This window comes from Coturnix japonica, chromosome Z, assembly GCF_054131305.1.
Source record: "Coturnix japonica strain WE chromosome Z, WE-NBRP24, whole genome shotgun sequence".
NCBI lineage: Eukaryota > Metazoa > Chordata > Aves > Galliformes > Phasianidae > Coturnix > Coturnix japonica.
Window position 1 is genome coordinate 6,174,602 of NC_140702.1, and position 25,889 is coordinate 6,200,490.

At 49.6% G+C, this 25,889-nt stretch overlaps 2 protein-coding genes and 1 long non-coding RNA gene across 3 annotated transcripts; all 3 read right to left on the reverse strand.

The window, feature by feature from the left end:
• Window positions 1–4,343: 4,343 nt before the first annotated feature.
• LOC146753683 (uncharacterized) lies at window positions 4,344–6,214 on the reverse strand. The gene is made up of 2 exons (XR_014939148.1): window positions 6,089–6,214; window positions 4,344–5,843 (listed from the first exon to the last, which is right to left on the reverse strand). It is a non-coding gene; the product is annotated as an uncharacterized LOC146753683 (long non-coding RNA).
• Window positions 6,215–6,226: 12 nt separating this feature from the next.
• On the reverse strand, window positions 6,227–12,010 carry LOC146753684 (uncharacterized). The gene is made up of 16 exons (XM_085529415.1): window positions 12,000–12,010; window positions 10,999–11,405; window positions 10,537–10,810; window positions 10,400–10,475; window positions 10,050–10,129; window positions 9,670–9,781; window positions 9,264–9,353; window positions 8,907–9,011; window positions 8,511–8,672; window positions 8,211–8,362; window positions 7,798–7,945; window positions 7,495–7,632; window positions 7,199–7,375; window positions 6,791–6,946; window positions 6,538–6,639; window positions 6,227–6,421 (listed from the first exon to the last, which is right to left on the reverse strand). Exons 1-16 carry the CDS (start codon window positions 12,008–12,010, stop codon window positions 6,227–6,229), a joined length of 2,385 nt encoding a protein of 794 aa, XP_085385541.1.
• A 523-nt stretch (window positions 12,011–12,533) lies between these two features.
• Window positions 12,534–25,650, reverse strand: LOC107306693 (rho GTPase-activating protein 32-like). The gene is made up of 11 exons (XM_085529416.1): window positions 25,645–25,650; window positions 17,313–17,324; window positions 17,060–17,075; window positions 16,372–16,515; window positions 16,117–16,219; window positions 15,824–15,956; window positions 15,240–15,322; window positions 14,814–14,921; window positions 14,417–14,562; window positions 13,734–13,935; window positions 12,534–12,750 (listed from the first exon to the last, which is right to left on the reverse strand). Exons 1-11 carry the CDS (start codon window positions 25,648–25,650, stop codon window positions 12,534–12,536), a joined length of 1,170 nt encoding a protein of 389 aa, XP_085385542.1.
• Window positions 25,651–25,889: the final 239 nt, after the last annotated feature.

Consider the following 25,889-nt stretch of genomic DNA (forward strand, 5'->3'; position numbering starts at 1 on the left):
ACCTCTTTGTCCCATATGTGCCTTGGGCTTTGAGGAGGACCTGCTCCATGATCTTCCCAGGCACAGAGATTAGGTTGACCTGCCTCTAGTTCGCCTGGTCTGTCTTTCTCCTTTTCATAAAAACAGGGCTAATGTTTCCCTTTTTCCAGTCACTGGGGACTTCACCGAACAGCCATGGTTTTAGAGATGATGGAGGATGTGTATTATGTGGGCTGCACCAAACGTAGGGTCATGATATTGTAGCATGGTGGGGAGTCACCTCTTCTCCCAGGTAGCTAGTAACAAGATGAGAGGTAATGGCCTCAGGTTGCACCAGGGGAGGTACAGACTGGATATTAGGAAAAATTTCTTCTCAGAACAAGTAGTGAGGCATTTCGACGGGCCACCCTTAGAAGTGGTGAAATCCCCATCCCTGGAGGTTTTCAAGGAAAGGGAGGATGTGGCACTGAAGGACGTGGTTTAGTGGGCACAGTGGAGGTGGGATGAGTTTGACTAGATGATATTAGAGGTCTTTTCCAACCTTAATGATTCCATGAACTAGGGGTTAAAATCTACGTCAGTTAAGCAATACCTGTTCAAGATTCTGGCCAATATCATCCACTTCTTAATCCTGCATCTTAAAGGTGGCGTTGAGCTTCCTTTATTTCCATGATGCCATGTGAGGGATCTGTGTCAAACCCTTGGGTATCTACCCACAAACACCCAGAGGCACCTCATAGGGCATCAAATAGAAGGGCACTGACACACACTGACGAAGCCATTCTGATTCTTCCAGGTAAATCCTGCATGTTTTGGTTTCTATTCCTCTCAAAACCTGCAGAGATAACTTTGCTGTTTGCAACTTTTTTTTTTTTTAAATCACTGTGTTCACATTGCAGACACCTACACCTGTACTGATGGACCAAAGCAGCACTGGAAGCACTGCAAACAGCTCATTTTTTGAGGATCCACCTGCTACAAAAAATAACTTCTTTGTGAAACTCTCAGGCACCAAACCACACCACTGTGCACAACACACATCCCATATTCTGATCAGGAAAATATGCCACTTGCTGTCATGGTCAGGTCTTGGCACCTCTGGACAATGCTTCACTCGCTGCCCTCTGTCACAGGAGCTGGCACAGTAGATAAACAAGAAATTCACTAGTGAAAATGACAAGTATCCTTGTAATGATTCTATGTTTCAACTGCAGTAACAGACGATTTGAGTTCTGCTCTACTGGAGATAGTACAGCAGCAGTCATCCAAAACAGAAGACAAGTCTGATCGAGGAGGCTCTCCAGTTTCCAGTGCTGTGGCCAGGCACTGTCCTGTCCTGCTTTCCATGCGTCCCATCCTGTGATCAGCATTCACATCCTGCCCAGAGCTCTGTCATGCCCAGGTGTGCTCATGTACAGCACAGCAGTATAACTATACAGCAGTTCTTTGTAGAGAAGGGGGGGGAACACTAAAAAGAAATGAAGATGAGGAGCTAGAAGCTGATTTGGTGATGTGCCAAAGTGGACTTCTATTTGGCTGGACTGGGGTAGAGACAGCAACACTGACCAGCTGGAGAGGGCTGAAGTGTGCAGCTGACCTGTCTGGTGGATGAAGGAAAGGCTGTTGATGTGGTCTACTTAGTCTTCAGCAAAGCCTTTGACACTGTCTCCCATGCTATTCTCCTGCAGAAGCTGGCAGCGCGTGGCTTGGATGGATACACTCTCGGCTGGGTAAGGAGCTGGCTGGAGGGCTGGGCCCTGAGAGTGGTGGTAAAATGAGTTAAATCCAGCTGGCAACTGGTCTCAAGTGGTGTTCCCCAGGGGTCAGTGATGGGGCCTGTCCTCTACAACATCTTTATTGATGACCTGGATGAGGGCATTGAGTGCACCCTCAGTAAGTTCACAGATGACACTGAATTGGCTGGGAGTGTGGATCTGCCTGAGGGCAGCGAGGCCCTACAGAGGGATCTGGACAGGCTGGAGAGCTGGGCTGAAGCCAATGGGATGAAGTTCAACAAGACCAAATGCCGGGTCCTGCACTTTGGCCACAACAACCCCATGCAGCGCTATAGACTTGGGGCAGAGTGGCTGGAGGATTGTGTGGGAGAAACGGACCTGCAGGTACTGATTGATGCTCGGCTGAACATGTGCCGACAGTGTGCCCGGGTGGCCAAGAAGGCCAAAAGCATCCTGACCTGCATCAAAAACGGTGTTACTAGCAGGAACAGGGAGGTAATTGTCCCCCTGTACTCGGCATTGGTGTGGCTGCACCTTGAGTACTGCATTCAGTTTTGGGCCCCTCACTGCAAGAAAGACATTGAGGCCCTGGAACGCGTTCAGAGGAGGGCTACAAAGCTGGTGAGAGGTCTGGAGCACAGGCCTTATGAGGAGCAGCTGAGGGAGCTGGGATTCTTCAGCCTGGAGAAGAGGAGGCTCAGGGGAGACGTTATTGTTCACTATGACTTCCTGAAGGGAGGTTGTAGTGAGCTGGGGGTTGGCCTCTTCTCTCATGTAATCAGTGATAGAACCAGGGGGAATGGTTTCAAGCTGCAGCAGGGGAGATTCAGGCTGGACGTTAGGAAACATGACTGCTCGGAAAGGGTAGACAGCCATTGGAATGCACTGCCCAGGGTGGTGGAATCACCAACCATGGGAGTGTTCAAGAAATGTTTGGATATTGTGTTGAGAGATATGATTTAGCTGGGAATTACTGGTGATGGTTGGACTGGATGATCTTCTAGGTCTTTTCCAATCTTGATAATTCTGTGATTCTGTGATTCTGTGATCAACAGCACCACACAGCTGGGTTGTGCATGCAAACTCACTCTGGATACTCTTGATCCCACTGTCTAGGTCACTGCTAAAGATGTTAGAGAGCACCATTACCAAGATTAGGCATCTTGATATCAAGACTGTGGCTACCAGCAGGCAGCAAATCTCACACTATAAAGGAAATCAGATGTCTGCCTAAGACACTACAAGACCACCAGCTTTCCTTTAAAACTCAGTGCACATCTGAAATTCCATGTGAGAGTATAGAGTGATTCCTTTTAAGCATATTCTTGACAATCAGAGCCTGAAATGGGGTACATAATGCACAGCATAGTCATCTAGTCAAAGGAAGTGATTCCCTTGACATATTTTGCGTGGGTGAAGCCTCACTTTCACCTTTGAATGATAGATAGAAAGCATTACTTTCAGAGCAGCTCTCATGCTGCTGCTGGTGGACTGTCTCTTTGCTAAGGGATTTCCTCAGCAGAATACAAGTGGAAGTACAAGCCATCTTGAAGAGAATGGCTTGCACAGGGTGGTGTGGCCAAGATTGGAGCCTACTGGAGAGGTGACACTCCTACGCACAGTTTCTGGATGACAGAAAAGGCACAGCAGATAATGCTCAGCCGCAATGTGCTGGCAGAGCTCCTGGAGCTTCACAGCCAGAAGGAAGCAAAACCCTGGCAGCAGCTTCAGCTCATGCACTGCACAAGGCTCCTAATGCTCTTGAACCTCGGTGCAGCCACACTGCAGCATGACAGCAGTCCTCTTCAATGAGGCTCAAGCTCCCACATGTCTGAACTCTTAAGCAGGTGCCTGAGTGCCAGGGTTTCACAGCCTTAGCAATGCCATAGTACTGGCCAACATACCTGGTGTGAGGGAATCTGAGCTCAGGCTCATCCATGAACTCATCAACCAGTCCAGACTTAATGAGAACAGCTTCCAGCCCTGAAGAGATCCTGGCCAATATAAACATGATGCCCCTTAGTATGACAAAAGATGAACCCAATTGCACGGTCCCTGAAGTAGACCTAAATCTCCACCTAGCACAGAAAGCACTGCTTCGACCAGCCAGTGTGAAACCAATGGAATCCAAATTAGATCCCCATTTCTCAACAATACCAATACTAAGGAGCCACTCCAGCTCCAGATGCCATCAGAGTTTGCTCCTAATCCCTGCTGATGGGCCACCCGAACGCAGCCGCAGGAGAAAGAGAGCATGAGCCGCGGTGTTGGACTGACCTGTAGTGCCGGCGATGCTGCAGGGCTTTGCATGGGCTGAGCTACAAAGCTGTGGTCGCCCCGCCGGCACATCGCGGCCGGACGTTATCCTCACACAAACACAGTCCTTTCACCTGCTGGTCAGCAAACAACAGAGCACAACACACACCAGCAAACAGGACTCATGCAAAAAAAGGAGAAAAAGAAATTGCTAGAGGGTGTTTCTCAGAAGCACAGAAGCACAAGCCAACTAGAAGATAGCTGCAATTATTCTTGTAAGTAATGTCTTCTGTTGTCTTCATGTAGCCACTGTTGAGCAAAGCAAAGTCAGCCGGACTTTCTTAAAACCAGATTAATCTGTGAGGCACAATGTAATAAAAGAATGATTTTTATTAATAAACTGAGTGATAGCAGTTGTCAGAAGAATGACTATGTCACACACAGGGGTAAACTCCCCACAGCAAAACTAGATATAACATTTCCTATCCTTGCTTCATCCTCACAGGAAAAGCCTTTCTTCACAAGATGTTCTGGAAGGAAGATGGTAAGAGGCGTGAAAACTGAAGGATCCCAGCAGAGCTCTCTAGTAGCTCCCACAGTACGTAGATGGTCGCAGAGACAAAAGGTCAAGTCCACTTTTGGAGGGAGCTTGGTGATGTTTACCACTAACGTTACACCAAATTCAGGTAAGTCTGCTTGCTTTCATGTCCTTACAAAAGTACATGGAATGGATGAACATCCGCTTCTTTGGTTGACTGTTGCTGTTGCTTCTACTCCAAGTCAAATGCCACTGGATTTGCTGGTATCCTTTCCACTCTATTGCTGTGGGCTTTTAAAATTGCAATTTTTCCATTTCAAAATTGGAACTTTGGCACTGCTTTCCCATTTCCAACAATGCAGTGAAATCCTGGTCTCATTTGGATGACAATAAGATGAACCAGACTGCATTCTGAGGAGCACAAAACATGCTTGCTCCATCCTTGGCTCTTGTGCAAGGGGACACTAACACCAATTCAGTTCGTAGGAGAAATTTCCTCCGGTGACCTTGTCCCCATGCCTTCCTTCATCTTCCATTGTTTTGTTGTTGCGTTGCTTTTATTAGTAGTACTAGAAACGGTAGTATTGTTGTTGTTTGAAGAGTCAAATGTCATCAGAGAAAGTTTGCAGAATCCTTTCTAATCCGGTTTTGAAATGCAAACTCAAAAGCATAGATGTTGAATTCTGGATTCCTGGCTCCCCAAGACATAGGAAAAGAAAATGTGGTTTTTTGTCTTTTTCCACGTGACACTAATGCCCAGGCACACAGCACGATAAGCAAGCAGGAGCTTTGCTGCCCAGCGTTTTGGCTTTGCAACAGCTTGGAAAACCATAACTCTTCTGCTTGTTCATTTCAGATCCAAGAACTCATATGATGAGTTCCAGATAATTCAGAGAAATTAGGATCAGTTCTGCGTCTGTGTGCATGTGTGCTGCTCTCTAATGGTCATGGGCAGACTTCTCCAGATCTTCCTTGCAAAGGCTTTCTATCGTGCTTTTCAATTTCAATAGTCACTACCTACTGACCCAGTTCTAACCACCTTGGTTCCTGTTCTTTCTTCCAAGATGTCAGTACTCCAAGGCGCCTGCCGTTGTTCAGGGGGTCTGCCTTGCATGACAGGAACGCGTGTCCCAGTAACGTTGCTGTACAGGTGTCCTAGCAACGTTAATGAACAAGAATTATCCCTCAGAAGGCTATGCAGGACCAGCGGAAAAGTGCTGGGAGCCTTCTCCGCGCTGGTGCCGCCTTCTGCCTTTGTTGTCGCAGTATCTGGATGGTCTCAGATGCCACAACACGGACTGCCAGATGGGGGTCATCTTCCGAAGGCTGAAGGGCTGCAACAGAAGGAAACAAAGCAGAGATTGAACCCCCAGTCTGCAGAGAGCCACCAGCTTCCCCTACGGACATTGCCAGCCCCAGTCTTTGCTTTTCCTGGCCGGGTCAGCAGGAAGACACTGCTCAGGGTTGCCAGGAATGCTCCTCTGTCCCTGCAGCATTTCCTTGCAGCAGGGCAAAGCACAGCTGCATGCTGCCCAGCTCTGCCCCCAGCCCCAACACACACAGCACTGCCCTCACTCACCACTGCAGAGTTCATTCAGCATCTCCTCACTCTGCTCGCTGGAGTGCTTCCCAGTCAACCCTAGGGAAAGAACTCCGTCAGACACCCACTTCACCATACGGTGCCCGAGGGTGGACATGAGCAAGGCACCCACTGGGGCTACCGGCATGGGCAGGCTGTACCTGGGGGCTTCAGGGCTGTGCCTTCCTGCCAGGGCAGGGCCCAAAGAGGGACACAGGGGTTGGGCTCACCAATGAATCTGACAGCCTCGCATCGCAAGGAGGCCTGAGAATCCTCCAGGTATGGCAGGCTCTGCTGCAGTTGGCCTTCCACTCCCTTTCTGTCCTGCTGCAGCTGAAGAAGAGCACAAGAGCATGGGTTTGCAGAGTGTCCACAGCTGCTGCTGCAACCCCTCCTCCAGCATCCCCTTTCCCCCAGCAAAATGGTGGGGGCTGTGAGATTGTCCTCACCAAACACTTCATGATCCCCGCTGTGTTCTTCTGCCAGGCCTGCTGCTTGAGCTCCTTCCACTTCAGGAACTTTGCACAGGACACAAGGGCTTCCCCAGATGCCTACAGAACAACAGATGCAGGGACATGGTACAACACACACAGACACACATCCCAGTGTCTGAATGCTTGCTCAACTTGCTCTCAATTGCACATCACTGCTGAGCTGTCAGAACACCACTGCCTACACAGTGCTCAGCTCTGAAATTCGTACCTCTGCTACGCTCGGGGTCTCATCACTCATGTGAAAGAGCAGAGGGAGCAGGGCCCTGCGCATGGTCTTCTTCATGCTTCCCTTCTGAGACCACAGCACAGCATCCATCACATCCGTGAAGAGGCGGATGGAACCTTCTCGCACTTCACATGATGCCTGAGGGACAGCGGAAGGACGTCAGACCTCAGCAGCACACACTCACTGCCCATGGTGAGCATGAGTGTAGGCTGAGCCCCAGCACAGGGGCCTGACATCACCAAGAACAACCAAGCTGCACCAGCAGGGACACGGCCTGCTGTGCTGCAGAGCCCACAAGACATCTCATTCCTGAGAGCCCAGAGAAGGAAAGGAGAAGATGCTCCTGTCAAGTACCCACCCGCAGAGCTCAGCCTCCCACAACAGACTTACGTGATTAAAAAGAGGCAGGATCTTCTCAGCCAGCTCCAGAGCAATGGGACTGGCGTGCCTCTTCCCCAGATGGTGCATTGCATTCCTAAAGATATTCAGCACCTTCACAGTAATGGCTGTGTTGGCAAACAGCAGATTCTCCATGACGCCTGGAAGCAGGGCCCGGATTTCTCTTGCCTGTACAAAACACACAATTTCCTTTCCATCAGGAGGACAGCGGCTGAAACACAGTGTTGCCCATTGCCCCAGCACCAGGCTGGCAACATGAGGCCTTCGTTTGACAAGGTCCTGCTCACCGTCTCAGGTCTATCCGACAGCAGCACGAGGCGTCTGAGCACCAGCCAGAGCACTGGCAGGCTTTCCACATTCAGAAGCTTCTGGAGCAGTGCTGGCTTACACAGCTCCTTCACCAGCTCTTCAGTGGGAGGCATCGCCTGAAACCAACACAGCAGTGAGAGGCAGGCAGAGGCAGCAGGACATCCTGCACCCTGCAGCTCCTGGCTGCTCTGGCACCTCAAGGCAGGGCACTAGGGAGACATAGCCCAGCCTGAGCTAGCAGTGCCCTGAAGGAGAGCACGTTCCCTTGTCCAGTAACTCACAGTCAAGCGAAGGAGGCCCAGCTCCTCTGTGCTGATGCTCAATATCTCACAGAGATGTTGGTCCTGCAGAACACTGCTGAGATCATCCCAGATCCGCTTGGATGCTTCCAGCAGGGTCAGCACACTCTTCAGTATGTCCAGGGTAGTGCTATAAACAGAGAGCAATGCTGTGTCAGCAGGGCTGCCTTAGCCACAGCACCATGGCTCAGGCAGGAGCCTGATGGGGGGCTCTGGGCTGCCATGGTTGGTACTGGCTGCTGCAGCCCTGAGCGGCCCACCAGCACTGGAAAGCACAGTGGGATGGAGGGCCTGCTCCTTGGGATGTCCTGCAGCTTTCCTTGGCTCTGGCAACCAGACCATTTCTGAGCCCTGCTCTTCACATGGAACAAACGTGGGGCTTTCTGGGCTGATACCTGTCAGTCTGTGGGAGGTCGGTCAACACACTCCTCAGCACATCCCTGGGAAATTGGAAGGTCAGCAATTCCAGCATTGAGTGCAGGGTCTGCTGAACTGATGTGCTCTGGATCTTCAGGTTGGCGTGGATGCATCCCAGAATCTCTGGCACCTGTTGTGAGAACACAGGGAGACTGCTGCTGCCACTGTATTGCTGCCATTTGCCTCCCAGGCTGTGTTATTACTGCCCTTCCCACAGCTCTTTGCTGCCCTCAAATGGCTTCAGTTCCCAAGAGCTGTGGCAGGCAGGGTCGCCTCACTCTGCTTAAATCCATCAGCCAGGTGCCAGGGTCTTTCCTAAGCACATCCAGCATAGTCTCAGCCCACTTCTTCTCATCCACACTGTAGTCCCCAATGATCTTCTCCAGGGTTACGAGGACAATGTCTGTCCTCTGAGAAGGGGCAAGACTTTTTCCAAGGCCCTGAAGTAAGAAGGAAAAAAGGAGGGAAGGCATGTTAAACAGAATGAGAGAATAGCGTCTAGAGCAGGATGAGCACAGGCAAAAGGAAGGATAAAGACCCTCCCTTCATGTCAAAAGCATTCTGTGGGTTCATGCCTGAGCCCCAGCTTGTCTCACAGGTACTCCTGAGCCATAGAGACAGCTCTGGGATGCAAAGAATGAGAGTGCCCGGCTGGAATTTTCATGTCTCTTTACCTGCTGCCAGGAGCTGCTGGTCATGAAGTTACTAAGCTTCCAGATGCGCCCCAAAGCCCTCTCACACACAGTCTGTGTCTTGGAGATGCTGAAAGGCAGCAGCACCTGTGAGGAGAGGAGCTGCTGGTTAGCCTGGGAGCTGCTGATGCCCACTGCAGGAGAAGCAGGTCTGCTGAGCTCCTGGCTGGAATCACAGCATCCATCATGGCTTCCCCTGAGCTTAAGCCAAGCCCATCATGGGGCTACTGCCGCCGGGGTCCCTTGCCGGCTCCAACTGCTGCCAGTGCCGTTTCCATGGAGCGGGATAAACTTCCACTAGAAGGGAGCTCTGGGGGCAGAACTTCACAATAGACAGACCTCCAAGATTCCCTGCAGCCGACTCTTGACACTGGCAATGGGACAGACATCTATTACAATCTGCAGCATGTCGTCCATAGCTTCCAGGGTCTGTAAAGAGAACAGTGGGTTGTGGAAGCCTTTCAGGGTTCCCTTTCATACCCAGGAGACTGCTGTGAACCCCTCTGGCTTCCAAGGAAGGATACCCACAGATCTGTTCACAGGGGCATCCTGCAAGGCTGCTGCCCTCAGACCAGGCTACAACACAGGCTGTTTGCCAAGCCCAACGCAAGAGTGAGAGGGGTGAGGGTAAGCAAGGCTGCTGCCTTGTCCCACAAACATCTTGATACATCTCTGGACACAAGTAATGCAAGCGGCAGCCCAGAGGCGTGGGGTCAACAGTAGATTGACCCCATGTAATACATACCTGGTTGTAGAGGGAAATGTTCAAGGCCCTGGCTGGAGGAAGGTAGAAGACGACGCTGCAGCACACCTTGAAGAGATGGACTAGTTCTTCCTCCATAACTGCATTCACTGTGCTGCAATTAGAGAGACACTGATGCTAGGAGCGGTGCCTGGGTGCTGAGGCAGGGCTGGAACAGGTCCTCCCCTGGGCAAGGCTCCCTGAGAGGGATGGGGAGCCCTGCCAGGAGGTGCCTCCTCCCCCACGGGGCTGCTCTGGGTCAGAGGACAGTCCTGATGTCACCAGCTTTGGGGCGACGGCCAAGACTTAGCGGGGAGCTGCGTCAGGGCCACCAGGATGGTGCCCGGGGGATGTGCTGGCAAAAGCAGGGGCTGGGCAGGTACCTCAAGGCAGCAATGGTGTTCATGCAGCAGTATCTTAGTCCGGTGCTCAGCTGCTCCATGGGCTCCTCACACAACAGAACCTGCAAAGCACAATCAGGATGGCACCTGGCAGCTGCCAGCACCCAGCAACAGCAAACCTGCCACCGGCCGCTAGGGCCTGAGTCGCCCCAGTGGCCCTTGACAAACACTGGCACACTGGTGCTGCTGTCCACCTCCACTGCTGAGCTCTCAGCAGCACCTGGAGTCCCATCTGGGGCACTTGGGTGTCTGTGCGTCATTTCCCTGCCTCCCTCTCCCCCTGTCCTGTCCTTCTCACAGGGTGCAGCTACCTGGGTGCCATGTCCCCTCACCTCAATATTCTTGCACTGATTTTTCAGCAAGCACAAGATACTGGGGCTCAGTGTGAGGCCCGTCTGTCCAGCGGTGCTGCACAGGATGCAAATGCTGTTGAGGAACCGCAACTTCTGCACCAGATCCTGGCAAGCACACAGAGACCGAGGAGTGTGAGTGGGGACAGCCGTGGCCAGGGGGACCAGGCGTTGCGGGGTGTGGAGCAGCGCAGGACAGCTGCAGGACAGCAGCAGCTCTGCCCGGCCAGCAGCCCTCCTGCAGCCTGAAGGCAGAGCCAGAGGGACCGTCTGGAGATGCAGCTACAGCCACGATGGAGATGGCTGCTCTTACCATTTCCATGCTGATGCTGTTGGCTTGGATGAAATCCGCTGCCTCCTGTTCCACATCAGGCAGAGGCAGCAATTCAGCATCTGACCAAGGAGAGAGAGCAGTGCTCAAGAGGGGTCAAAGGCAGGCGGGAGCAGAAGAAGGAGCTCTGCCCTCTCCGGCCCTGGGCTCACTCCCCTGGCACAGTCTGCCCATGACAAGGGGTCCTGGTGTGGAGCAGGGGGCACTCGCTGCCCCAGCCCTGCCCACCCCGCTTTGGACCCTCACTCACCAGCATGCAGAGGGATGACCTCGGTCACTTGGTAGGGCTCCGCTGGAGATCTTCTGTCCTGGGGAGCCCCACTCTCCTCCCCGGCCATGCTGGAGCGGCTGGGGGGTCTCTCCTCCATCCCGTTTACAGGATGAAGGCTCAGACTATGGATGTGGCAGCCGCGGGGCTGCCAAAGGAACACAGAAACGACTGGGGCTGCGCTCGGGGGCTCTTCGCCAGACCCGCACACTCCTGCCCTGTCTGCTCGCTGTCCTGACGGACACTGCAGGCCGCCTGCTGTCGCTGCCAGCTCTGCCTGGGTGTCACAGAGATGGGTCACAAAGGGCTCCCCAGGACCCACCCGAGCAGGGCTGGTTCCAGAGCCCGGCTGAAATGGCTCAGAACAAACTCCTTTATTTCTTTTATTTCTGAATTGTAAAGATGTAAATAAATGACAAGTTTCACACAGAAGATACAGTTCTCTGCCCCTATTTCTTATTTGATGTCATTACACTGTCAAATAAGCGGGAGCACTGCAGTCCAATAAGGCAATTCCCTACACTTGGTCAGAAGCAGCTGAAATTAACACAGACAGATGCTGTTACCTTTCTGGCAGTTTTCTAACATCAACGAGTGAAAAGTTTGAACTCAGCCATTAATGCAGCATGTCAGTTACTATTTACTAGTTTAAAATTTTTAATTTTAAAATTTTTAAATATTTACTATTTATGATTTTAGAAAGTGTCGCCTCTAATTAGAAATTCTGATGATGAAATTTGGATGATCTATGTCAGCGTTTGGCTATACCATCATGTGCACGCCTGTGTTTAATAGCGGTTCCATTCAACTGAGTGGTCACCTCTTTGTCCCATATGTGCCTTGGGCTTTGAGGAGGACCTGCTCCATGATCTTCCCAGGCACAGAGATTAGGTTGACCTGCCTCTAGTTCGCCTGGTCTGTCTTTCTCCTTTTCATAAAAACAGGGCTAATGTTTCCCTTTTTCCAGTCACTGGGGACTTCACCGGACAGCCATGGTTTTAGAGATGATGGAGGATGTGTATTATGCGGGCTGCACCAAACGTAGGGTCATGATATTGTAGCATGGTGGGGAGTCACCTCTTCTCCCAGGTAGCTAGTAACAAGATGAGAGGTAATGGCCTCAGGTTGCGCCAGGGGAGGTACAGAATGGATATTAGGAAAACTTTCTTCTCAGAACAAGTAGTGAGGCATTTCGACGGGCCACCCTTAGAAGTGGTGAAATCCCCATCCCTGGAGGTTTTCAAGGAAAGGGAGGATGTGGCACTGAAGGACGTGGTTTAGTGGGCACAGAGGAGGTGGGATGAGTTTGACTAGATGATATTAGAGGTCTTTTCCAACCTTAAGGATTCCATGAATTTCTAATTACTGCCATATATTCTTCTATGGGATATGGGACTGTTGGTTTCCCATCCTTTTCACATAGAATAGCAGATATAACAAAAATTCAAGAGAAGTAAGGAGTAAAGACAGTCCCTATGAATTTCCACTATTACTCAATTTTATAAGAGCGTTAATGTTCACATTTTATGTCTAGAGGTCAAAACTGGTTTGGCTTCAGGAGACTGGGGTGGGTCGCTGAAGGCACAGTGTGCAGGTGGTGTTTTCTCCTTTACCTTCAGTGTCAGGGAAGGACAATGCACGTGTGGTCCAGACAGTTCTTGCAGTGTGCTGAAGACAGCTGCTGCAGATGCAAGCTTGTCCAGCTTGAGGTCCAGCTTTTGTGTTGACAAGAGACTCATTTGGGAAAGACAGGGGTCAACTGAATATGTCAGGCATGGGCTTGAATGCCAGAAGGAGGTACAAGCCCACTGAAAGCATGAATTCTACCTGTGTTGCTGACAAGCAGTGCTTTGAAAGCTGGATTTGCACCCTTACCTGCCAGGACCATGACCTCTGCTTCTGAGGGCTCCCTGGCACTGCGCTGCAGTTGGCGTTTGGCCACAGGGGATGGTTTACCCAGGCAGAAACAGGAACGCCAACTGCCAGCTGGTGACTCCGTCCTCTTGATGGAAGAACTTGGTCTGGAGAGAGAAAACAGAACATGCTGTCAGTCGTGGTGCAGGGTGAGGGAAGAGCTGCACCGAGCCCCTGCCAACAGCTGACCATTCCTGGCACTGCCTATTTCTGCTGAAACACAGCTTAGAAACGCGCTCTGTTTCAAACAGCAGAGGATGCTTCCATTCCTACAGCTCAGCCCTCAAGTCCTGCAGGCTACATTCCTTTCAACAATGTCAAGCAAGATGAGGGGCATGTGAGCAAAGGCTCCACAGCCGGACAGGACAGGAGCTGGCAGGTATAACTGCTTTCTGAGGAACCGTGAAGCCATAAGGGAAGTTCAAAAGCATCTCTGACTCTTAGCGCTAACAACTCCTCGGACTCAGCTCACTGTCATCTATAATTTCTAATGCCAGCAAGTCCGACCAACAGCTCTGCTTAGAGGAGAAGTGCAATTGGTTTCAGGCACATGGCCCCAAAATCTGGAAAACCCCAATGTTTCCAGGTACAGCCAGCACAGGCCAGGATAGATGCCAGCGTGGCTTTCTAAATCTCGAGACTGCCTGCCCAACCAGGAAGGAAAGGCACCTTGTGTGGCTCCACTGAGCCCGTTGGGCTTCTCTGTGTTAGTTGAGTCCTTGGAGATATAATGGACAAAAAATAAACCAATAAAAACCACCCGAACAATGATGACAGGGGCTGGAAAGGGAAGTCCTCTTTACCTTTTAGATGGAAAGTCAATGACTGTGTGGAATCTCCCCAGTACAGCTGTGGGGCCTTCCTCCACCTCAATGTCACTGCTCCGTGTCGCAGTGGGAGAGCTGCTCTGGCCACTTCTCTGAGCCTGTGCCTCCTGCACAGTGAGCAGCTTCGTGGCAGGAGGGGACACCCACACAGACTTTGGCCCAGCCAGAGAACAGTGCCCTGCAAGGGAAAACCACAGGTAAGACGGAGGATCAGAAAGCAGCAGCACAGCCATCCCAGTTCTGCATTTCTCTCAGACTGCTTATCGGAGCCACTGGAAGAAGAGGAGCTCAAACTAACCATGTGCTCAGAGGTATTCTCGTGGCAAAGGACAGCCATAATTAAGAGCAGCTCTCAGTATCAAAACAGGCAAACAAAAACCCTAGAAAAACTAGGGGGCAGGGATCTCAGAAAGCTTTGCTGCCACACTTCAATCAAGCTTCATCCCCATTCAAAACATCTTAACGGCAGTGACGGTTTTCTCCATGTAAGGTTTGGGTTTGGACACTCTCAGGATCCAGCAACGAGGCACCATATTCTAATCTAAGCCCAAAAGCCTGCTGTCTCCTCAACAGCAAAAGCATCTTCAAATGTCTTGGAGAAGCCCTGGATTGGATCAAGGTGTCAGATCAATATCAAGCTAATGGAGGAAGATGCTCACCTGCTCCCTCTCCCACGGCTGGTGTGGATTTGGAGCAGAAGATGACATCTGCCTGGCTGATGAGGAATTCCACCACAGCTGACTGTGTCTGCAGCTCCATGCAGGCAGCTTCTCTGCTGGAGCAGGCAGATGGGCTCTGCTGGGATCTGAAGAAAAGGCAGATCTTACAAGTCATTTCCCCAAGTCTGAATTTCTGTAGTCAAAATCTGACAAGTTGGGCTCTGAAGACTTCCGCAGTGGGCAAACAGCAATGCCACTGACTAAATTCTCCTGGATGATCAGGGACACAGCAGTCCCAGCTAAACAAGTGAGTAGAAACTGTCATTTAGAAACTGTGTCCCTGGGGTTGGAGGAGAGCAGAACTAAGCATCGTGTTGAAACGGAAAAAGAAGTTTACCTTAAGAGGTTTGGAGCCCACACAATCATTAAGTTCTTAGTGTCCATGCTGGTGATGAAGCAGTTCCCTGCAAGAGATGCCAGGTGTCTCATTAGGTACTCCAGGGTCCTGGAAAACAAGAGAGGCAGATGTTCATCACCAAAAAGCAAGCCGTGCTGCAGTGTACAAAGCAAACCTCACTTCATGCTAGTGGTTGTCACTGCTACCATCCCCGAATATGAAGTAGACAAAACGTTCCCAGTGCCACCACGCTGAAGCACCAAGGCCCACAAAGCACAGCCGCAGCCATCGACTGCACCAACTGTGCCCCCGTGCCAAGGAACTGACCCAATCAATTGACCCGATGCAGCCTTCAGCCGCTGCAGTGTGCACAGGCATGATGTTGCCGGTGTGAGGCAACACTTGCAGACTGAGCGCAGCACTGACCTGTAGTGAGGAGCGGGCAGCTGATGGATGGTGTCCTTCATTCTCTGCACCCGCTCCTCCTCTGTAGAAGCGCAAACAGCGTCCTGGAAAAAGGCAGGAAGGGATTCAGACACCAGTCAGCCTAGATAGCTGCCACAGGTTTGGGAACTGTGGGGACAGCATGCTGGTGGTCAGCACCAAGGCAGACTCGATGCCTTCCAAGAGGCATCAAGGAAACACAGTGGCACGCAGCCTGTGTCATCAAGGCCAAGCAGTGCAAGCTCTGGGGGCTTTACTGCCTGATTGTGGAGCACAGCTCCTCGCAGCAGGCATTCATCTCCAAGTCCACTTTGCTATTAACTCCATTCTACCAATAGTTGGGGAAGAGCAAAGGAAAGGGAATTCTCCCAAGCACTGTGAATAGCTTTAATAAGCACCTCCTGGCACCACCACAAGTGCCATCAGTGAGAGGCAGGATGTGGCAAAGACATGCCTCATGGGGCTAACAGAAAGAAGACCTCAGAACTGGGGCACTGCTGCAACCATCAGCCAGGATGCCCAGGGAACAGGTACGTGTCATTTCCAAGACATTGCCCTGTGCTTACCGAGAACTTGGCATACACCTGCTCGGTCAGCAGAGGGTTCGGGAGCTCCCTGAAGTACATCTTACATAGGGAGCTCACGCTGTGAATGTCTCGGATGCTGAGCTCAGGAACTTGCACCAAATCAAATTCATGGCTGCAGAGAAGGACACAGAATTGGGCAGAGGGCTTTGAGAAAGATGAAAACAAGTCCAAAGCCAAACAAAATGCAGTCAAGAAAAGGAAGGGGTTCCTCTGAATGCCCGCAGCATGGCACGGGCCCCTACTGACAGCTGTGTCAGTCGCAGCACTCTTACCATAGTCGCTGGATCCTAGATGCCACGCCGGACAGACGGTATATCCCCTGCACCACGCCATGATGCTCAATGAACTGAGCACAGCTCTGGACCACCTGGGGCACTACAGAACAAGAGCCAGCGGTTAGCTCAGCTTCTTACTCAAGTCCTGCTTCAGACCAGGCTTCCTACATTTTCAGGCTGAAACATATATGACCTCCCTTTCATCTTTAGATGCCCAACAGAGGAAGATCTCAGGAATGGGCTGTTCCTTACCATCACGGCCAAAGCGGAGAAGGTGCTCCCCCAGGTCACACCCAAACACCCCTTCCTTCTCTGGCTCTGGCTGCCTCGCTCTCTCGGGGCGGGCCTTCACCAAGGAACAAAGGAAGGTGCTGAGCTTGCCCCATTTCTTTGGCACTGTGCAACAAAACAAAGAAACCAGTTCATTTCAGGCTTGGATCAGTTGGACAAGGTCGAGCATAACGCCTTCAACCGAGCACATAACAACGGGAAGAACGTTCCCAACTAGGACGCGCAAGAACAGATTTTCCCCATCCCTGCAAGTGCCCAAGGCCAGGTCGGAAGCGCCCCGTACAGCCTGCTCTCGTCTCCTGCTAAATGCACAGGCTGGCGACCCAGACTGAGGCAGGGGCCTTGGAGCCTGAGGATGATCTTTTAGGCCCCTTCCAGTCCCAAGCCATTCGAGGAGGATTCTGTGACTTCCCCAAGCCCAAGAATAAACACAGTGGGATTGGGCCAGATCTCTGCATGTTCCCATGGAGCTTAATGCAGACCTCTTGCTAAGCTTGCTCAACTTGGGCATTAACGACCCCCACTGAAAGCCACGCTCTGACCCCATTTGACTAACCCGCATTGTCAAATGTAACATACGTACCTGGCTTTGGCAAGGAATTGACCAGGGACTCGGGAACTTTTCCACTAATGAGTTCCACGCACTCACTAGGGAAGAACACAACCTGGAATAAGAACAAGAAGACAGGTGGGCATTAGCCCTAGCTCAGCACCAAAGGGAAGGTCCTCTGACACTAACACATGGCAACTGTTTGCATCCAGAAGCCAGAGCAGCTTCAAGCTGAGATTCCCGACTCTACTGTAGTTGTGCTCTCTAGTCGGAAACGTGTGCCTACCTCAAAGCCATGCTTGCCTCTCCACCGGGGGCTCAGCTCCTTTGGTGGCATAGCAACAATGCACACCATGTCTCCAACCTGCAAGAGATTGAAACATCAATCTCAGCTTCAGCACAGCTGGCAAGAAAGAACAGCTCAAATAACTGCCCTCTACTGTGCTGCAGAATATCCTAAAGCATGACAGCAATTGCACCAATGCAGCCCCCAAGGCATTTTCCCTTCTCAAACTGAACTTGGAGGTACAAGAATCACACAACATACACAATACAGCCGTGCAGTAGGAAACGGGTCTCAAAAGCAGCAGGCTCTCTGCCAAAGGCTATGGAAGAGCTCCAGTTTAACCATGGGCATCAGTTAGCAGAGCTTCCTGAACATGTCTGAGAACTTCACACACCGGTCTGCTGTTGCTCACAGACCAGGCTCCCATACTGGGCAGGATTTGCTTTATCAGAAGGTTCAGATGCCCAATCCAACCAAATTGGAGAGATGGCTGAACTCCTCCCAACCCAGCACAAGTCTATGCTGGAACCAAACCCTCGAAGCTTCACCTCAGAAGACATTCTGAAGGTGTCTGGGAATATTCCTGAGCCATTCACACCCTACACTACTCTCCTGTGCATGACAACAAGGAACGCCTGTAACTGCTTACCTCCAGGGAGAGATCATCCGGCCCCTGGGCGACGTGGCTCTTAACAACATGGGCTGCCGCAATCGCTGGTACGTTGAGAGATGACATAGCACACACCAGCTGCGGCTTCCACATGTTATCAGCCTGTAAAACAGAGCACAGGCCATGGTCAGGAGCTGAGGACAAACCAGGAGGATTTCAAAGTGAGGAGCACATCTGCAGAGAAAGCTGCAGAAAATGCGCTCTGTCCTTATCAGGAGCACTTCAGAAGGAGCTGCACGTCTCATCACAGTTATTGCCCTTCCTGGCGTGCATTGCCAGGCCATGCAAAGATGCATCTCTCTCTACCCAGACTAATCAGCAATGCCACTGGCGCAGACAGGTTGTCAGGCTTTTTTTGGCCCATTCTTTCCTGCAGTAGAGTACACCTGCGGCTCCCACTGCTGGCTCATCACAGGGAACAAAGACCAGCCACAACTTCATACTGTACCTCTGTCGCCGCCACCTCAGGCTCACGGCTGATCTCTGCACGCGACGCCCATCACAGCAGCTGTGACGAGCTGAAACAGAGCAGAAAAACACCTCTGTTTTCTCTATTCACACAGCACAGTATGGACAGACTTCTTCAGAACTACCCTCGCATACCCTGCGGCACAGGCAGGAGTTTGAGAAACTACCCCTTGCTTCAGTCTGTTCCAACGTGACAGCCTATTAAGCAGCATTGGACCAAGTCTTAATCCCTCTGCCAGCAGATGGGGACTCTGGCACAGAGCAGCAGATGCATTCGCCCAGAGCGTTCTGACAGCGCCATAGCAGGGCACTGAGACAGCACCCTTCTGAGGGCTGAGCTGGAGGGCAGTGGAGAAACCCACCCATGACCAGGGTCACATCAAAGCTGGATGAGGCTGTGTTACTAAACACGGTGCCACACGGCCTGCAAAAGCATGCGGCAGGACAAAACATGGCACGTACCTGGCAGTGAGATCACCTCAAGCTATCTGTAGCAGTTCCTTGTCACTTTGCTCAGATGGAATGAGAGCAAAAGCTGCACCGAGGCAGTGGGCGGATGGCGAGGAGAGGAGAGAGAAAGAGCAGGTCAGTGAGCAGGGCTAAGACAGCCATGGAATAACGCACACAGCACAACCATCCCATCCACTTGCTGCAAGACATGCTGAGTCTCAGGCTACGTGATGCCTGTCAACCCAGCAACTTTACAATGATTGCACAACTGAGCAAAGACAACAGAAAAAGCACGGGACAGGTGCCATCTTTACGGATACCCCCTTTGGAACGTGTGTACTGGGGGAAAATTACGTCTGATGGTCAAGAGTAAGCAATACGGTGCTGTGAGCTCTGACAGCCAGCAGTTCTCAACACCTCACTGCCCACCCGTCCATCCCATGCTGGTTCAGCTTACCTACAAGCTGCTGCGCTCGACGGTGTGAAGAAAAAGGCACTAAACGCACAAGAAGAACAAGCCAAGCAACCACTCCGACCACTAGCTCACCCACAAAGGAACACAGAACGCACCGCTCCTCCCCTCATTCCAGACACTTAGGACATCACCAAGGGCCAACAGCCTGGTCCACCATGACCCCCCTCAAGGTGGGGAGCCAAGACCACGTGGTCACATCTGATTTCAACACGGCACCACAACATTCCAGAACTCAGTGTGGGCTTGGAATTCTATCCTGGTGTGGCAGCGCAATGGGAGGTGTTAGGGCACAGCTGAAGAGCTGACAGACACCAGAAGTTTCCAAAGGAGGGTGCCAGATTAACTCTCAGCATTCTTTTGCAGGGTTCTTAGGGATGCTTCAAACCGATTTTCACTGCCTAGGTCACTTCTCGAAAGTCCAGTCAACAAATGCTCACTTTGTCTGGGTAACGCCTCTATGCATCTTCAGTCATGAATGAAAAATAAAATAAAATGGGCACATGACCCTGTGAAACTTACCTCTTTGCTCTTTTTGTCAGCCACACACCTAAGATGAGCATTACGTGTCCCTGCTCCTGAATGAAGATTCACCCAGGTGGAGAAATCAACAGCAACCAATATCACCTACCCAGACTTCTGCAGGGCCTTTATTTGGTCTCACATCACAGCGAGAAGCAGGAGAGCTCTCGTGGCACAAAGCTCAGGGCTGCAGAAATCAAAGCTGCCTCTAAGATGGTGCTTTCAAACCGCAGGAGTAACTGTACATAGGACTTGAAACACAAGGGTAACGTGAAAAAGCCACCAGTCCCCATGGATGGGGCTGTTTGCAGAGACAACAGCTGCGTACTTTCCAGCAGTGTGATGCTCACCCAAAAAAGCACTCAGCCAGCAAATGCATCCAGAGTCTGAGCACCCATTTGGAGATGGTTTTCTTAACATCCAAGCTGAATCTACCTCATACAACCTGAGGCCATTCCCTCCACTCCCTTCACTAGTTACATGGGAGAGGAGCAGGACAACCCCCTTCCCCAGATAACCTTTCTTCAGGTAATTGTAGAGAATGATAAGGTCTTCCCTGAGCCTCCTCTTATCCAGACTAAATAATCCCAGTTCCATAAGAAGCTCCCCATAAGACTTCTGCTCTAGACACCTCACAGCTTCACTGGTCTCCTCTAGACACATCTCAGGATTTCAATGTCCTTCTTGCAGTAAGGGGCCCAGGACAGAACACAGAACTCAAGGTGAGGACTCACCAGTGCCAAGTACAGGGGGATGATGGATTCCCTGCTCCTGCTGGCTCCAGCCTTCTGCATTCCAGTTCCAATCTAAACCATTCCTCCTGTGATAGTACTTGAATCCTCATTTGGGGCTGGAGCTCAAGAGGTCAACACACCAGAAATAACACAACGTGCAACTGGAAGACATGTCTCAAAGCCCAGAAAATCTAACTCTCTGATCTTGGCACAACTCACCAACCAACAGCCATTCCTTGACAACTTGGCTGATCTGAGCACGAGGGAGGGGACCAGACAGTGGACCACAAGTGTCCATTTCCACTGCAGCTCCCTGTAGAAAACAGCACCAATCAGCAGGCGTGAACGAACTCATTTGCAGGCTTCACAGTGAATACGTTCTTTATACAAAAAAACCCACATCGATTCCTAATCAAAAAAGGGAGGAGTTAATATGGACCAAAGAAGTTCCTGCTCCTACACCTCATCCTCTCACCCCAACTTTCCTTGCCTCATCCCCAACTCCTGGATGATGCCCACAAGCTTAATGGCAGGTCTCATACCCATAGGACTCCTTTCACAATACTCCATCAGAAAGGATGTTACACTTGTTCTATACATTCAAGCGGACTGAGCAGCAGTATCTCAGTCACTTAAAACACACAGAAGCATCCAAACCCAGAGTACACACATCCCTTCCTGTGGTGCTGGAGCCCACAGCTCACCTTCACACCTCTGTCAATTCCTGGTGTTTTACACCCATGCAGCCTCACTACAGCTCCGTGGGTATTCATCAGGAGACTCCTGGAGTGCATTAAGGATAAATTCATGGTTCAGATATTAGACAAACCAAATAGAGGTAAAGTGTTGCTAAACCTGATGCCCTCCGATAAAGAGGGAATCATTAAAGAGGTTAAGAGGAAAGCAGTCTGGCCTGTAGCAACCACACCTTGGTTCAGTTTGTAGTCTTGAGGAATATGGGAGTGGCAAAGAGCAGAGCCAAGAGCTTTAACCTCAGGAGAGTGTACTTCCATCTGTTTAAGCAATTGTTGGTTGAGATCCCTGGACAAAGGAATGGAACAAATCTGACAGATTCAGAAGGACACCTTTCTGAGAGCACAAGAGCTCTTGAATAAAGTTCAACAAGGCCAAGTGTAAGGTGTTGCAAGTGGATTTGATTCAACAAGAGTAGCCCTGAGGAGAAGGAACTGGGGTCTCAGGTGGAAGAAAAGCTCAACGTGAGCCAGCAATGCGTACTTGTGAACTGGAAGGCCAACTGTATCTTGGGCTGCATTAAAAAAAGGGTGGCCAGCAGGGCAAAGAAGGTGATTGTCTCCCCCTAGTCTTCCCTTGTAAGGCACCACTTGAAGTCCTACATCAAAATCTGGGGTCAACAACACTGCAGAGATAGTGGAGCAGATCCAGAAGTAGGACATGAAGATGCCCAGAAGACTGAAGCACATCTCTTGTGAAGACAGTTTCAGTGACTGGGGTTGTTGAGTCTGGAGAAGAAAAGGCTCCGGGGTTACCTCTTCTACAGACTTCCTGTATTTAAACAGAGTTTCTAAGCAAGATAAATAAACCTTTTTACACAATCTGATGGGAGACATGGGACATGGGAGAATAGTTAAAATTAAAAGACAAAAGATTTAGGTTAGATTTTGGGTGGATTTTTTTACTCAGAGGGTGGTGAGGCACTGGAACAGTCTGCCCAGAGTAACTGTGGATACTCCATCCCTGGAGGCCAGGCTGGATATGCCCTTGGGCAACCTAATCAATCCTGTCTATGGCAGGAGTTTGGAACACGGTGATCTTTAATGTCATTTCCAACACAAGCCTCTATATTTGACATCATTTTAAAGGAAAGAAAATCTCTCTTTCAATATCTCTGTGACTGATAGGTTCTGCTAATACTTATAAAAGCAGCTCAGTATTTAAAGAATGAATAAGCTTTAAATATAAGCCCAAAGTAATCCACTCTTCCCTTAGTTCTCACTACATTGTCCTTTATATTCAGCATCATTTGAAAGCTCTACTGTTCTATAATTATCTGCTTCATCTATTATCATTATTTTCTTTCCGTGTTTCTATTTTTTAGCTTAGTTAAGTGACTAAATATATATTAAAATAAATAGTTTTAAGATGATCACTTTTCAGTCTTACAGAATATTAATGTGTACTGTCAAGATGTCAGCACACTCCTCATGTCAACACTGAAACAGGTGAGCAAAAGCAGGTGTAAATATCTCCACAGGAATTTTTTAATTACTTATCTCTTTCACTTTACCTGCAATTACGTTTTGTCTATTGGCTTAGATAGATAGAGGAGTCTTCTGCCAGAGAAATATCAGTCAGTTGGCTGAAAAAGGGCAAGAACCCAAAGGGCAGTAGTTCCCCACTCAGGAATTTCTGAGGCAAAACCATTTCTGGGATGTGCAATCCCACACATCCTTCCAAACACAATAGAAGGGACTGAGGCTTTCTTGTAGCAGTACCTAGGCTACTCAAGAACCAGATCTCCCCTACCATAGCTTTGGCAGTAGGCAACTGAAGGTTTGCCAGACAGCAGATTCTGCTTTATTACTGGATGATAAAATGCATGCATCCCTGGCAGGCAGACTCAACCCTCCTTTAAGAGCTGTAGAGCCCTCAGTCAGACCAGAGCTAGGATTGCTCCTGCTTGCAGAAACAGACTGTGTTACAACATCAGCCAGGTTCCACTCTTACCCACATGGGTAAGAGTGTATTTAGTGTTAGCAAGTCAAGGCGCACTGAAAAAAATCTCACAATCAACAGACCCTGCATGCACATGCAAAACAACATAACCATCACTGCTCAGTGAATCCAACCTTTGAATTAATTAAATAGTCAACACATAAAAATATCCAGTCTGGGCCGTGAAGCAATAGTCAACACTCTTGGTGTGATAACTAATTTCTGATAAAGAAGTCCACCTGGCCTGTGGTCGCAGCATTCCCCTCAGAAGCTGACCAAGATGTAAATTTTTGGATTTACAAGATAACCAGACCAAGTTTGAAGCATCTTTTCAGACAGTGATGGAGTGAAAATTAACTGACTAGGTTATATCTCACACTCCAAAGACAGAAATCAGAAAAATATTATTAAGAATTTTCTAGAATCCAATTTTTCTAAGTCTACTAAAGAGGAAAGCAGTTTGTAATAGTGACATCCAATTAAGCATTTTACTTACTGAAGAAGAAAAAAAGAGGGGAAAAAAAAAAGAAAGAGAAGAAAGAGAAGAAAGAGAGAAAGGAAGGGGAAGGGAAGGGGAAGGGAAGGGAAGGGAAGGGAAGGGAAGGGAAGGGAAGGGAAGGGAAGGGAAGGGAAGGGAAGGGAAGGGAAGGGAAGGGAAGGGAAGGGAAGGGAAGGGAAGGGAAGGGAAGGGAAGGGAAGGGAAGGGAAGGGAAGGGAAGGGAAGGGAAGGGAAGGGAAGGGAAGGGAAGGGAAGGGAAGGGAAGGGAAGGGAAGGGAAGGGAAGGGAAGGGAAGGGAAGGGAAGGGAAGGGAAGGGAAGGGAAGGGAAGGGAAGGGAAAAGATAGTAGAAGAATGATTTATATTTAATTTCAGAGCAAATATGTTGTCTTTGTCAAACAATTGCAGCACAATACTACAAGCTGTAATTCAACCTTTGTTTTGGGCAAATGGTTAAAATAATGTGATGAGAATTTCTTTATGGTTAGCTCTAGAGCTCAGAGTAAAGACCTTTCTTAAGGAAGGTCATCTTTTTGAGATAGTTCAGACCCTGCAGGACACATTGTTGCCCCCATTCAGAAAACAGAAATCATGATTTTAAAAAAGGAGTTGTTTTGAAATAACATAATATGACATCTCCACCATCTCAGTGCCCTACAGTTGTGTACAGCCTTTTGTTTTTAATGAATAAAAAGGCAAAAGGAAAACAAAATTCTGTGAGACAGTTGTTAGCACTATTTGCTCTTGAGGGAAATACAAATTAATTCAGCCCACTGCCAGTAGCACGGACTTGGGCATATTCTAGAGAGAAGATAGCTATTTAGAAAAAGATAATGCGGGAAAACTTCTGCCAGACATCTCTTTCTCTCTCTCACACACAGACATACACTTTGTCTTGTTTAAAATTCATGAAGATGAAGTACTGCTTTTGTTTCCTGTATCCAGGATGAGCCCTAATACTCTTGCCAAAAGCAAACTAACACACTGTAATTGTTTTTCATCTAAATTGCATGTCCTGTCCAACCTACTTAGCTTTCAAAGAACACTGGTGATACAGCTTTGATACACAGCTGCCAAATGATGAAGAACAGAGCACACAGGCAGATGGGTGTGATGGGAATTTTTAATCATTATGGCTCCTGGTCAGCTTACAGAGCAGTGAAAAATGGGGGAAAACACTGGGGGAAAAAATAAATAGAAATACTGTTTAAAGGAAGAAGGTGATTCCTATTTTCTTCAATAGGAATGAGGAGAGGAGAGGAGAGGAGAGGAGAGGAGAGGAGAGGAGAGGAGAGGAGAGGAGAGGAGAGGAGAGGAGAGGAGAGGAGAGGAGAGGAGAGGAGAGGAGAGGAGAGGAGAGGAGAGGAGAGGAGAGGAGAGGAGAGGAGAGGAGAGGAGAGGAGAGGAGAGGAGAGGAGAGGAGAGGAGAGGAGAGGAGAGGAGAGGAGAGGAGAGGAGAGGAGAGGAGAGGAGAGGAGAGGAGAGGAGAGGATTGTCCTATCAATCAGAATTTATAAGTAGTTGTCAAGCTAGCATCTCCTGCCATATATCTACAATTTAAGTTTATTTAACCAGTTATTTTTCTCAGATTTTATTTTCCTAGGACACCTTAATCTTTCTCCTTTCATCTCAGTGTCATCTGAATGGAAATGTGTGATGCAGACTTGAGGAAACAGATCCACGAGTAAATACACAATGGAAGCCATAAAGAGTCAGTTTCTCAAAGTATATCTTCAGTGAGAGTCAGTCAGTGCAAAAAAAGTATGCACACTTCATTATTGATTCCATACACTGCACATGTAGAAAAAAAGCTTGATTCTCCTTATCCATGCCTGTTCCTCACATGGCTTCAGCTATCACTTAATTCCTGCTTGTTCTTTGTCATTTTACCTTCATCATGACTTAGAACTGGTGATTTGAGTGCAGGACACCCCAGGACACCTCCTTCACAGATGCATGTGAGTGTGTAACACTGTACCAGGGAAGGAGCATAAGGAAGGCATGTGACAACACAAGGTAATCATAAGATGGACCTATACTTCATTCTGAACCAGATAAGGAAAGCAGAAGAGCACGTATGTGAAGGAGGGTAGCCAAACCATACTAAAGCCAATTATTATTTTTTTCAAAGTTGT

Excerpts from the sequence above, each read along its gene's own strand:
- LOC146753684 (XM_085529415.1), bottom strand. Across the intron at positions 10,130-10,399 it reads ATCAGTGCAAGAATATTGAG|GTTCTGTTGTGTGAGGAGCC; the intron begins GTGAGGGGACAT and ends TGTGCTTTGCAG. Across the intron at positions 6,640-6,790 it reads AGACCCCGAGCGTAGCAGAG|GCATCTGGGGAAGCCCTTGT; the intron begins GTACGAATTTCA and ends GTTGTTCTGTAG.
- LOC107306693 (XM_085529416.1), bottom strand. Across the intron at positions 15,957-16,116 it reads TCTAGGATCCAGCGACTATG|CCATGAATTTGATTTGGTGC; the intron begins GTAAGAGTGCTG and ends CCTTCTCTGCAG. Across the intron at positions 13,936-14,416 it reads AGCCGTGGGAGAGGGAGCAG|GGCACTGTTCTCTGGCTGGG; the intron begins GTGAGCATCTTC and ends TTTCCCTTGCAG.